This window comes from Streptopelia decaocto (genome assembly GCF_964273445.1).
Source record: "Streptopelia decaocto genome assembly, chromosome: 1".
Taxonomy (NCBI): Eukaryota; Metazoa; Chordata; class Aves; order Columbiformes; family Columbidae; genus Streptopelia; species Streptopelia decaocto.
The window spans coordinates 71,339,204-71,353,787 of record NC_138663.1 but is presented as its reverse complement, the minus strand read 5'-3'; the positions used below and the strand labels follow the sequence as shown (position 1 = coordinate 71,353,787).

Below are 14,584 nucleotides of genomic sequence, written 5' to 3'. Positions count from 1 at the left end.
TCTGCTGGAGGCTGGAAGGAGATGTCAGGAGGCCTCTCCATAGCTTTCCTGCTTCCTACACTCTGTCCTCAAGCACCCACTGATGGCTACAGTCAGCGATAAGATACTGGGATGGACAGACCTGTGGTCTGAACTCTGCAGGACTCTCATGTCGACATTGATAAGAAGACGAAACGGAAATCTTCCTGTGCAAAGGGTGCAGCACCTGCGGTGGACCCTCCACAGCTCCAGCTCACATGAACACATTAATCCAGCAGAGTGAGGGGAATTCACCAGCCAGACGGTAGTAAATAAATTGTTATCTGTGTTAGCTGGGGGCGTGCTGCTGTGCTTCTGGGCAATACTATGGGAATTGGGAAAATAAATCAATATTCCACACACAGACTCAGTCCAGTACATATAGATGAGTTTGATAAATGCAAAGGAAAAAAAAAAAAGGCTGTCTGTTTCAGGAAGTATAGATGGCTTTTGGTGGATATATGCATTTATACACTGTGGCCAAAATACAGGCAATTTAAAAAGTGGTGTATTTCCCTTCCCTTTTTCCCTACATACAAAGAGTATAAGAGCTTTTCTGTTTTGTAAAACAGTTATGCTCCTGATTTAGGTAGAGTAGTTTCACAAAGCAGAATGTAACTGAAAGGAAACAGACCTGAGATATCAAAATCAAGGCATTTAATAAAATAAAACATCTCTTTTTCTTCCCTAAAAGTTGAGTTAAAAAGACATAAACATACAATGGTTCAAAACCGAGAGAAAGCTCTTTGTTCTGGGGGTACATAATAATTTTTCAAAGCAATGAAGCCAACTAGACGAATGTATTTGGAGGGTTGGACTGAATAGGCCAGGCAAGCTTTTTTTCCTTGGCTTCTCTATTAAAAGCATCATAGATGGAGTCTTTGGTGACAGTTTTCACTGGAGCTGGGATATCTGCAATCCCAATGTGATTTTTTTTGGCTATCCTGGAACTGGTGGTGATGGTGTACGCGTTGCTTCTGTAGCATTTCATGGCGGACATGCAACAAGTTTCTTTCATCCCTCTTCTGAAGTTTGCATTGTAGACGGAGTAGAGGGTTGGCTTAGAGGCTGAAGAACTGAAGGAGATCCAGGTGATGGCCAGGAAAACGAAGGAGCTCTTTCTGTAGTCTGTTTCCTGCGGGTGCCACAGCTGTACCACATAAAAAGGGAGCCAGGACAGGAGAAATACCGAGTTTAACATTAAGAACATCTTGATGGTTTTCACCTTTGTTCTTGGGACAATATTCATTGTCCTCCTGACAGTCATGCCACCGGTACCTATTCTCCAAATGTACTTGATAACCTTCTGGTAGAAGAGGATAATGAGGATGGATGGGATGAGAAATACCACCAAGAGGTGGATGATACTGTAGATGGCTCCTTCCCAAGAGTCCGGAAGAAAAAAGTTGCAGTGGTCATTGCTGTTGGAGCTGTAGAAAAAAAAAGCCGGTGATGCAAAGAGGGCATGAAATAGCCAAGAGGCCAGGATCATTTTCTTGGCTTTCTCCCTGGACACTTTGAAGCTGAGGGGATAGACAATAGTGTAGAATCGATCCACACATATAGAGAGAAGCACGTATATCTGGACTCCAGGGCTGAGGTACTGTATGTACCTGACCAGCTTGCACATCACATTCCCCAGTGTCCACCTGCCATAGGTAAACTGGAGCAGCACGAAGGGTGCGCTTGCAATACTGAGGAGAAGGTCTGCACAAGCCATGGAGACAACAAAATAGTTAGTGGTGGATTGTGTCCTCCTGCTCCTGTGGATCACTAAGCACACAAGGGAGTTTCCAAAGACAGAAACGAGCCACAACGCTCCCAAAACTATGCTGGCTGCTGCTAGTTCACCCGGCTTCAGTTTGTACTGCAGGGCAGTGTGGTTCCTGCTTGAGCTGGGTCCTATGGGTGACTCCATCATCTCATGGCCAGCAGGAGGGTTGGAGGCATTGGAGTAGCTCTTGTTCTGCAGCAGGAGCAATAAGGTAGGGAGAACAAAAGGACCGCTGCTGTTATCCATGCTGTGGGCAAACATGGCCACCTCTCTTACTCAGGCTGCATACAAACAGGAGAGAAAAGGGTGTATTTAACAGGTACGTGTGAAAAACCTGCCTTAACCAATGCAAGAGATGTTAAGTAGTATATCTTGATTTCAGAGAAACAGTCAGAAATATACGATTAAACTGTCTAGTACCACAGAGGCCATTAAATTTCATGCAAATTTTAATTAATGGTGTGGATACTTTGGATCGAACTGTAGCTGCTCCTTTGTGGCAGGTACAGTACACACAATGGGATGTGATAAATACAACCTTCTGTTTTAAGGAGGACTGAGACATGAATCCATATATTGCTAGACACACTTTCCAATCTTGAATTTAGCCAGATTATTAGGTTCATCCTAGTCTATCACAGGGATAAAATTGAAAAATTCTTAATATACGTGGCTATGCACATACAAACACCTTGCCAGGAGATGATGCTCCAAAGAGTGTCCTTTCAATCATGGTGTTTACATGCAAGGGCTCTTACTCATTACAAATAGAAAATCTGTTTCTGTGAGTATATTGTGTGAGTGCTTAACTCCAGAGTCTGGATATTATGCAAGACAAATCAGGATTCAATTAATGACCAGAAGATCAAAAAGTTCATCCCAGAAGTCAAATGGACAAGTTCAAAAAGCCATCACCATTCTCCTCAGCTTTCCACGTGATCCAAATTCCCAGATTTACTTTCTGAGTTTTTTGTCAGTGTTTTGCTGATCCTTTTATTTTTCTCTGCCTACTCTAAGACTGTATCTATCACCAATTACTTTCTCCTTCTCTGCCTACTCAGAGAAGAGCCTGAAAGCGCAAAGCCACTGGATGGATGTGGAATTTTGCTCCTTTTGCATGTCACCTTCAATAATGGAATGCAATAAATAACCAGATGTGGAAGAGGAAAAGATGTATTCATTGCCTGATGCGGTTAGAGAAGATTTTTTTTCCCTCTAGATTTTAGACCCTGTGTTCGTTAGCTTTGCTTAATATAACATTGTGTGTTTCACATAAACAGGCTCGATGTACAATCAGCTGTGCAGCATAGGCATAAATTTAGCATGCTTGGAAACACAGCGTGTCTTTGGCAGCAGTGCGGTGCAGCTGCAGGGACGCAACCAGCCCATGTAGCCCCAGCCAGGCTGCACCTCTCCTCCCCACCTCACACCCTGCCCGACTGCTGACCCTGCATCATCAGAAAATGGGTCAACGCGTGAGTCACCGACGCTAGTCTCAAAGCAACTGGCTTTATTTAGCAGCTTTCACATGCAGGTGGTTTCTCGAAGCTGGAAACACGACTCAGGCTTAAGTTGCACTTGTAGCTGAAGCAGTTTGAGGTTGGTGACAACTGGGTTTGTTTCACTGAGGCTTGTTAAACAAGGAGTTATGCACGGCACTGTCCTGGTGTTCCTGCTCTGGCAGGGGCACAGGACTAAATGATCCTCCCAGTCCCTAACATTCTGTGATCCTGTGTGACATTATCAGCAAGACCCAGAACTGGGTGTTGTGGTTGAGTTGCCAGCCACCTGCAAGGGGCAGAGTCAGCAGGTGATACATTGCCCCTTGTACTGTCTTCTGCTGGAGGGTGCCTTCTGCGGGTGCTGCCCAGCCTGGCCTTCGCTTTCCCCTCATCCTTAGTTGCCTTCCCTCATCGCTTTCTTGGTACCTTTGCCTGGCAGATGATTCCTGGTTTCTGAAACAACTCCCCTTCGCCTTTCCCCACCCTCTGTCAGGTGGATCTTCTCTCCTGGAGATATTCTGCCACCATCAGCTGTCTGTAGGGTCTCTGCCAGAGCGGCAGGATGCACTGACAGTACAACCCGCTAAATGACACGTTAGAATTCTCTGTAATAGAATAATACATGTGGAGCCTATTAAGCAGACAGAAAAGGTAATGTCCTGGGCTAATTTTCTTCCGTAATTTTCTTTCTTGCCATATAGATGTGCCATTTAAAAACAGCCAGCTGCAAAAATTAAGCTTCATAGAGGAATAACAAGATGAAACTTCTTGACCAGTATGGGAGACTAGTGGAAGTCAGGTAGAAGAATGAAACAACCTTCCTAAGCTGTTATAATATGCAGACTTGCTAACACTGTTCTCAAATTTCTGCCAGTGAGCCAACCTGCTGTTGTGTCTGTCCAGAACTGAGACATGCAGGTCAATAAACCCCAAAACAGTTACAGGCTTGCAACAGTACTTTTTTTCTGTCACATTTTGCCCAACCACTGTTTGCTGGATAACTCAGGTTATCTGCAAAGATTATTTTGAGAAGACAGGAATTCGGCAGCCCCATCAGGGACGAGTCTGTAACAGCCTCAGAGGTATGTGTGGAGAAGTAACTGGTGGATGCCCACAGAGGAAGGAGATTGGCAAGAGATGTATCCAGCGGTCTTGTTTTGGGGCTTTGCTGATGGAGGAAGCAACACCTGGACAGGAGAAACCTTCCCATGTGCCACCATTCACTGGAGACTGTATGCCTGTGTTGAGTGCTGGAGTATTTGGTGGTGTGTCTCCAGTGGTGGTGGTTTCCTCAGTGTGAGTAAAACAGAGGCGGCACCTAACACAGGTGCAAGTAATACTATATTTTGTCATTCTTTCTTCCTTAAAAAAAAAAATCCATAGTCATTCATCCCATTGCCCACAAGGTCCAGGTGGAAATATAAGTGAAATAATAAGGACTTTTACTACCCTAAGCATAGGACTGCTGTGGTTGAACAGCAATGACTTATTTTATTTTCTTAAAAAGTAAATGCTGTCTGATTAACCAATGTGCTCTGAGATTTCTGCATTCCCAGTCATAGATAGTTTTTTCTTCTAATGGGCCAGAAGCTGATTTTCTTTTACATTAAAGGATCTCTATTCAACTCTAATTCATGCCTTGACTTAGCAATAAGAACCTTAGTATCTATGGCCCAGCATATCTTTTACTTCTCTGGGCAACTATGTTTTTTATAATGGAGGCTTAAACTTCTGCATTATGACTAATGCCCCTAATTGCAACATGAGTGTGAAAAGCTCAATATACACACCACTCTGCATGGGCCTAGGATGCAAATAACCGGAGATTCTGTATCTTGCTACATCATGTATCTCCAATTCCCACATCCTTGTTTGCTGCATTGTTTACTGAAATATGGTTTAAGTGGTAGTGAACTGTTCAACTTGCTATTATCAGATCCATGAGAAAATAGTGATGAGCTCTTCAGTCTCCCTCTGCCTTGCAGGTCAATAAATAGAAACACAAAAAGTAAAAATTACAAATAGCAAATATGTTTATTTTTTTAAAAATGGTTTTGTCTGGTTTTCCCTGTAAATCTATGTAAGACTGAGCTGAGTAAAAGGCTACTTTCTAGTAATTGTGAGTCTGCATGGAGATGGAGCCATACCAAAATTTTCACTTTTTCTTTTGAACATTTTAGAGCAGAAATAATTTTAAAACTGGTATAAGGACTTCCTGTATTTCTGTTTAAAACCCTAGATTTTGTGCATTTTCTTGGGCAGAAAAGGGGCGTGTGAAATGACCCATAAACATCAAAGAGGGATTTCCTGGTGCCACCGTTCCTATTTTGTTCCTGTTTTGTAATTTGCAGTTTGAAGGCCCAGACACTCCGTTTTCAGGGTTATCCCTTTGGATTGATAGCAAAGGAAACATATTCTTTCTAACTCTCCAAAGCAGATTTTTTGTTAGAGATTAAGTCTTTGAGCCAGAAGAACTTCCTCAAATCACTGCCTCATCTACTTTGCTGTTGCATAAAACCCATATGACATAGTTACTATGTGTTTGCGTGCTTACTGTCCTGTCTAGAAATGTAGTGTCCATTGCAATTTGGAAGAGTAAAACCTGGTAAGAGTCTCAAAGGAATGCAATAAATGGCTTTTTAAGTGTTTAATCAAAAGAATAAACATTTTGTTTCCTATTTTCCAGGATTAAAAAGGTAGCTAAAGAAACAGATCATTACACTTTACTTAACCTAGCACTAGCAGAGGGGCTTTTTTATTCAACATATTTACCTTTCTGCTTCATAACTGCAAAGCACCACGCAAGCTTTGGCCAAGCAAATTATTTCCAAAGCCTGAAGCTGGTCATTTACTCCATACACTCCCTCTCTGAAGAATATCTCAGGATTTGCTGCCAGACTGGAAGAGGAATAGTTCATCTGAGTTTGATCAACATTAAAAGTGGGATTAAATTGAATCAAAATGTGGGAGGGGTGTAAGATGGGTGTAAGATGCTAGAAGGTGACATTTTCCCTGCTTAAATTCAAATTAACTACCCCGTGCACACATTGTCTCAATTCAATAATCCTTTTATAGAAGAACACAGAATCTTTTAATCTCTATCTGTTTCTTGCTATGCAGAGATGACTGTGTGCTTATTGAGGCCATTTAGTACTTGTAGTGGAGCAATGCAGATACACATGCTTTTGTAAGCACACAGATTCCCTGCTTGTTCTTTTCTCTGGTCTAGTGCTCATAAAAATGCTCAGCTATTAGCCCTTTTCCTCTTATGAAGGATTTTCTATTCTCCAGGCAGCTCTTCTGAGCAAAGCCTGAAAATCTCTTGAGGTGAAGAGTGTTCTTCCTCACTCTCTGCATTCCAGTGCATGGGGATAGAAAACATCTGCCCCTCTTTTATCAGGAGAATAAAATGCTTTGAATGCAATAAAACTTTTGAGATCAATATCTATGCCTCATAGGCTGCTGCCTGCTCTCTGGCTCTACCCAGCTGGTGGAGATTCTTCTTCTGCAGCATGGGCAGCTAAAGACGACATGACCAGAAGAGTGGATAGGCTGTGTCATGGATGAAGCTTTCAGTGCCAGTGTGGTCACAGCTCAACTTATGGCAAAAGCTTCTGAACTGAATTGATAATGTAAGTTGATATATATCATCGCATCTTAAATCGGCATCTGAGATCCTAGCCTGTATTGCAGCGTGAGGTCATGGGAGTGGGAAATATGGATGGAATCAAATATAGGAATGAAACGTTCTTAATTTCTAGCACATCTAAAATATGTATGTTATACTTAGCTAATGCAGGAGCATGAATCTAAACAAGATTTTTCTACTGCATGCTTGAGAAAAGTAAGGGCATCTAGACAGCCTCTTTGCCATCAACCTTCATTGACTCTTCATGTTCTTTCCTGAGTATTTTAACAAGGTCTTAAAGCTGAGAAGAAGGATATAACACTGCAACACTGGCTGAAATTTGGGTCAATTTATATTTCCTGTGCTGGCTGCCTGGGAATAATCCTTTTTCAGCTTTATCCTTTTGACTGAGCTTAATAAGTGGTCAGGAATGCAGTAACTAACTAGACCAAGAACAGGGTCCACCTATTGGATCTGAGTCTACCAGCTCACACGTGGAGGAACTACTCTGAAGGCAGTCCTGTAGCACTAGGTTTGGGGCCTGGCCCAGGGCAAATCCATGGGGCATGATTTTGATGAACATGCAGGGTTCAAAACCATAGATAAGTCAAAAGCTATGGCATACTTTCTGAGTCTCCTTAAGAGATAGTGCCATCTCTTGAAGCAAATTGTGGTGTTGAAGGGTCTGGGAGCAACACATTTTTCCTGCACCTGAAATCAATGGTTGTTTCTCATGTATTTACCATTAATTAAGACTGACATGCAGGCGCTCACTGTAAGTCTGTTAACCTGAGGTTTGTTGCTAAGACCTTGTAATTTATTTGTGTGCCTAACCCCTATAAGTGCATTTATTCTCTGTTGGTGATGGGAAGGAGCCCTTACGGTAACTGCAGATTCCACTTATACCCAACAACATGCTCTGTGTCCAGGGACAAACAGTGGTAAAATATGAACCACATTTGTGCTCGCCACTACCTAGACAGTCCCCCTCACCTCATCAGCATCTGCAGAGTGAGGGAAGAGGTGTAACTCTCTACAGCCAGAGCTATGCTGAAGCACATGTGGAGTTTGCAGCCCTCAGGTCTGTAGAGAGAATGACCTTTCTGAACAGACAGGCAGGGTCACCTACAGTGGGAAATTAATTCTCCAGTGTCTGTGGGGTAGGGTCATACGTAAGGCCCAGGGAGGCCACAGCCTTCCTTCCATAGACCCAGACTGTGCTGAATGAATTGTTGGGTTTGCCATGACCTTTTGACAGGCTGATTCTTCCATCTGTCTCGTCTACTCTTGCCCAGGGCCTGGTCTGGCCCCGGAGACACAAACATCATGGTGCTCTGCCTACTACCTCATGAGCATAACAAGTTCAACACACTGTTTATGAACAGATACACAGTGATTATGAGTCTCCTGTTATAGATGCAACTCTTCTTCTCCAAAGGAAAGACCCACAGAGTTTTGAGTGTCTCAGAGATTTATTCTATCCTCCTACCACTGTGACAAGTAGGCAAAACTCTAGATTAGTACTGATCTAAGAATGATGACAGAACCCAGAGCTTTCCTCAGAGTGACTGTGGGGACATGAAATAGTGGGAGCAGGGAGAAGAGGCACTGATCTCATTTCCTACTCTGAGTCAAAATAGGTTCTACCTGCTGGAGGTGTCCAAGAAGAGTGTGGAGAAGCGTGAAATGTACCTTTGCAGGCTGCCTGCGTTCCTTAATGGTGATTGAGTCTGTACTTGGACATGGCAAGTCTGGACCCTTTCCTGAGTCAGAGGTAAAAAACCAGATGCTCTCTCCCACACACTTACATTAATTTTTGGCAACACCAGGCCCTGCCCACAACACAGCACACTCTTCTGCTTGACGTGATGCACGCAGTGGTTACCAGGGCTGGTTTGTCATTGTGGGTGTTGACAGATAGTCTGTGGTAAATCTCACACTTGGCTGATTTCTCTGCCCATCTCTTGGAAACTCTCACTCTCTCTCCACTGAGTGTCCTCTCCCCGGCAGGGAAAACATGCCAGCAGCTTCAGTGAGGGCTCCAGCAGCTTTGCTCACCCTCTCATTATCAGTGAACACTAGTCCTCCTCCTAGGAGAACCTTAGGGCTTGTGTTTTTTTTTTTTTTTTTTTTTTTTTTTTGTTTTTTTTTTTTTTTTTTTGTTGTTGCTTCTATATGAAAAGGTGATATAGAAAGGAATTCTTGATATTAAATCTTGTAAAAGCTGCTTTCTCAGCACACAAGAAGTTAATATGGTAACAGGATTTGTGCACTGGCACAAACATCTGTGCTGTGATATAAGAGTTCCTGTCAAACAGCTCTTGACCCTTTTCAGCAGTGTGGATCTAGTGCTCACATGACACAGGTCACCTGTGCCAGAGAGTGACAGAGAGTGGGGCAGCACTAGTGCTTGATAATCACAGCAGGGATAGAGTTGTCAGAGATTAGAAGACAGGAATAAGAGAAGGACACCTGAACGAGTAGTAGGAGAACATTCCCATGTGCCTCTGCCAGATGATATGTCCATTAGTGACAACATTTCATAGTCTCGCTATACTGATTTCATTGGAGAAGCCAGGAAGGCTGAAGACCATGCCAAGTCCATAGTTAGGCTGGAAATACCTGATGCAGAGATGGTTGTTGGAAGGGATGTCTCAGCTGAGCTATGTTCAGGGAGGACAAAAGCAGGCTAGAAGAAGCCACTGAGGCAAGATGCTGGTCTACTGATAACCCCTGAACTGGAGATGTCTTCTTGGGCAGGGTGCCAGCTGCAAGAGCTCTGTTGGCTGTCTGTCAGAGAGAAAGTCGAGGGAATGATGGAAGCTGCTGGAATGGAGAAATCCCAAACACAAAGCGTTGCATCATGTTTCGGTGCTGGAAGAACTGTGTTTGTGGTGAGGAGGGGGAGAAGAATCTACCTGAGGGTATTAGGGGATTATTCTACAATGTCTGACTGAAATTGCTTTCTAAACTGTTAAACACCTGAGGGAGGATGGCTGGTGGGGCTGCCAAAGATAATGCAGATGGAGATAATATGGTGTGACCCAGATGGGGGAATCGCACTGCACAGTTTTGTAAACAGTCTTCACAGGAGAACTGCAAGGGGCTAAGAGTCTGCAAGCTCTTACTTTAAGCTAAGGAGCAGAGCTTTCCAAACGTGTCGAAGGTATGGAAATTCCTCCCCTTACTGACTCATCTGAGACCAGGATGTTTAAAATAAACGCACAGATCAAGCTTCCAAAAATCCATATTTAGACACCCAAATAAAGATTAGTTTATAAGGATGCCTCTGGGTTGGCATCCAATTTTTCTGCAAATCAAATGAGTTGTTTAAATGATTAATAGTGCCTTTAACAATCAGTCTTCAAGAACCACATTTGAAAATCTTTGCCAGAAAGAACTGGCTACGGACCCTGCCTCATACACACAAATGGCCTTTTGAAAGCAGAATGCAGTGTTACTTCTCCATTACTCTGTGGAGCCAACGTACTGTTTGACATGCTGGATGCCAGCTGGACAAATGAAAAATACTGCTATGCATTCTTAGAGAGTATGTGCCTGAATTAGCAAAAGCAGAATAGCTGTCTTGCCTCTGCTGGCTACAGATAAGCAAAGATTACTATGCTTGTGGTGTTTCCCTAAGTAGCTGCATCCAGGCATCAACGCAGAAAAAGGGAGACAATGCTTTCAGAAAGGATGATTTCGAATTAATGACTGAAAAATACAAAAGCAGATGTTTTAGTGCAATAACATGAGGAAGAAAGAAGCTGTTTGAATTTACCTATAGTGAAAAAAAAACCCAAAAAACAAACCAAAACAGATGGGCAAATGGGTCTGCTCCATCTCAGTAAATGTAATTTTCTGCTTTCATCAAACTGATCATGTCGGGTGATTGTATTAAGACATATAAGTAGCATAATTGAAAAATAATTAATATGGATATTCAGAATGTAGATTTGTGCAGAAAATATAGATTCTTATTCTGTAGTAATGCTATACACCTCTCTGCTTTCAGCAAGTTCATCTTAAAATTCAAGCCCCACAGAGCATTTGCTCCTGAGGAATGAGCCCTCCTTGCTAAACCCCAAGGATTTTAAAAACACGTAAAGAAATACACAGAAGACAAATTACTGGAAAAGATCACCTTGCTTGTCTCTGCAAAGAGAATTATCCCTTTAGCCATAGCACGGTTCAGCACAGCACTTAGCCATCCACATACCTGCTCCAAAGCTTAATCCCAGAGGTGCTGGTTTCATCCTTTCTCTGTTTGTAATCCCAAGTGAAGGCACCCCTGGGAAGGTGTCAGTCATACTGGAATCCACGGAGTATATTCACATCTGTAGCTGCCTCTGCCCCGATATTTGCAAATCTGGTTGAAGAGGAGTGATCATTCTACCCCCCTTCTTTGACAGAGGGAAAAAAAAATGACGTTTCGCAGGGCTGGCTGCTGCCATCAGTTTCTTTCTGTGTCATGTGGGATGCAGATCATGTGGCTGTCCCCTCCCCAGGACCCCGCCGGCTCGGGCCTTCCTTTCTCCCGCATTCTTTCACCTCCCCGCACTCTGCGGGATGTCCCTTCCCCGCCCCGTCGGGGCTGGGCGGTGCGGGGCCCCTCAGCACCACGGACAGCGGCGCAGCCCCCGCCCGCCCCTAGAGCCCCGACGGGACGGGCACCGGGCTGCCCCCCCAAAACCGCGGCGGGGCTCCCCCCGGCCCGGCCCTTCGCAAGGCCCCGGGGGCAGGGGAGGGCAGCCCCCAGGGACAGGGCTGCCCCTCGGTTTGCCGCGGGATTTGGCTGCCGGCGCTGACGCCCCGGTTGCTATGGCGAGACGCGGCTGCTAGAGCGGATGCTTTTCTTCCACCATGGTCACCATGGGTCCCTGCCGACTGAAAGAGACGGAGGGAATGAATAAGGAGAAGGAGGTGGAGAGAATATTTAATTAGCTTCCTCTGGGAATCTGTGTTGTTTTTTTTTTTTTAATTCCCATGAAAATACTGAAGCTCATTAAGAAAAAAAAAAAGATAAATCAGACTGTCTGTCCCCCTCATTTAGCATTGGGCACCTTTATTATTATTATTATTATTGTTGTTGTTGTTGTTGTTGTTGTTGTTGTTAAATGGGGAATGGCACTGACACCATTTCCTCATGCTCTCTGTCACACGCACTTTATCAAACAGGGCAAAGTAATAACAGCCCTCCCCAAATTTCAGCAAGAGGTCTCTCACAAACGTTTGTCCCGCAGAAGTACAATGGCTCCCTAAATTATATTATGGTGTTAGCATAAGGATGGAATGTATCAATTTAGTCCTGACAAACTTTCTACTTGTGAGCTAACCAAGGAAATTGTTTGGTGCATGGATTTCTGCTATCTCAGGATTTCTCATTAGGTACAAGGGCAAGGTGAAACAACAAAGGCTGAGTCAAAGGCTGGATATTTTCCTTTGTTTTCCTCAACTTTTCAGGGGAGAAACCCAAGTATATATTTATATTTTTTTGATTAAATGTCTTTAGGGTGGTGGAAGCAAAGTGCAGTTGCTTATTGAAAGTTACTTTCAAGGAAGAACACTGAAATAAACAGGGTTTCTTTTAGAGTAATTACTGCAGTATGGTTTAATTTCCTATATGTTACATTTTTAAGCTGCACTGCATGCAGTGGAGCAGGTAGCCCAAGAAACAAGTAAGAAATATGGAATAGCTTCTATACAAAGAATGGTTCAAATAGACTAGGACTGTTTTACTTGGTTAGAAATGGGTAAGGTGTGGGCAGATTTGGTAGAGTGAATGACACAGTGTGAATAGGGACTGTCTGTCCATCTTCCAATAGAATAACTTGGAAGGGGGCATCAGATGAAGGAACCTGGCTCAGAATACGTAGAAGGGTTTGTTTCCTTGAAGTGTGGGTGTAGGTCTATGGAGCTTCTTGCCAAAGGATACAGTGGGTGCTGAATTTCATGTGAATTTGAAGGAAGATTGAAAAAAAATGTTTGGAATAGTGCTTAATAGATCTAAACTGTCCTAAACCAATAAGCCACATTGCTTTCAGAAAATCCTCTGAATTCAGGACATTTGGAGGTGGGGAGAAGTCTTGGTGAAGGTATTGTACTGGGATTCAGGAAAAGATACGCTTTTTAACCAAGGCGATAATTTTATAAAGTTTAAGGCGGGAATGCGGTTTTCCAAATATATCTACAATATATCCCTGCCCAGTTAGAGAGTGGCAATAGTAATGGCAGCTTGACCATGCACCTGCTTAATTTCCAGATGTTTCACTCTGTGTTTCAAACTTTGCTGCTTTTCCCAGCAAATTTCTTGTTTTTACTGTTTTCCTCCTTGTAACTATCAGTGTCAGAGGAAGATAAACTTTCACCTTCTTTATTAGTTTCACTGACAGTGAAAGACGGTGAAGGAAGGTTACCTGACACCTGTGTTGATGGAGAATTGCACAGGGACATGGAAACTCCTGGACTGACTCACACAATTGTTCTAGTTTAAGGATGCAGCTTTGGCAGTGCTAAATGCACAATGTTTTGGAAGAAGGCCTAAAAACCTGACAGTTGTTTTGGGAATTCACTTTCTTGCCACACAGACATAAGGATCAAGGCTTGAAATATGTAGTGATATTAGTTTCTCATGAGCTTAGCTCCCATTATCTACCCTGCTGCTGAATTAATCAAGCCTTTATAAAATCCAGGTACGTCATTTTGATATTGATAAACTGGAAGTGGGGTGAGGATGTACACCTCATTCAGCATATCCAGAGAACCTGAAACATCAGTTGTTCTTATTAGGAGATTTGCTTCTCTGACAGGACTCATGCATTTTCTCAAGTTTGTCCTGAATGGCCTGTATGTTATACCAAATCCAACGTAAATTGTTGCTGGAGCCACAGCTGCTGTTGATTATTTTGGAAGTGTTTTCGCAGGGCAAAGTAATTTTCACTCAGTATTGATCTGTTTTGAATTGTGCATTTATGTGACCAAATCTGGAAGTAAATCTCACATTTGTTTTTGGAGACCTGTCACATTCACTACTATTGAAGAATCTTTTATTCCTGTCCCTAGATCCAGTGACAAACCTTGACAGAGATGTTAGGTCCCCCAAATGACACCTGACTGGGCACAGAAAGGCACTCTGTGCACTTGGTGCTAGAAAGTTTTGTCGGGGGCGGGGGAGGAGAGGGGCAGTGCAGAAAAACAGGGAGATGTGACGTAACAGGTGCAAATCAAAACATGTGGCACGTTCTGCCTTCTGTGTATTAGGACCGTTATGCCTGAGGTGGCTTACATGGTGTGTATGGAACCTGTGTTTGTAGGGTCAGTCAGTGGGAAAGCAGTTGTGCTTTATGCATGGGCCCAAGCTCTGATCCATCTCCAGCCTTTACCTTTACCTTTACCTTTACCTTTACCTTTACCTTTACCTTTACCTTTACCTTTACCTTTACCTTACCTTTACCTTTACCTTTACCTTTACCTTTAGTTCAGCAGATCCAAGCTCTGAAGCCCTGCGCAGAAGGGTCACTAGTCCTAGTGGGCTGAAGGCAGCACTGGGGTTGCATAAGAAATTGTCAGTCTTAAATTCCTGCCTTGGCTGATGCCACAGATGTGAAGTTTGGCATATGTTATTTAAGCTCTCTGGGCCAGATTCTGCTCAGGAACACTGGA

General features: G+C 43.4%; 1 protein-coding gene across 1 annotated transcript; it reads right to left on the bottom strand.

The window, feature by feature from the left end:
• Positions 1-808: 808 nt before the first annotated feature.
• On the bottom strand, positions 809-2,053 carry GPR19 (G protein-coupled receptor 19; the record flags this gene model as incomplete). The annotated part of the gene is made up of 1 exon (XM_082060654.1): positions 809-2,053. One exon carries the CDS (start codon positions 2,051-2,053, stop codon positions 809-811), a length of 1,245 nt encoding a protein of 414 aa, XP_081916780.1.
• Between the last annotated feature and the right edge of the window lie 12,531 nt (positions 2,054-14,584).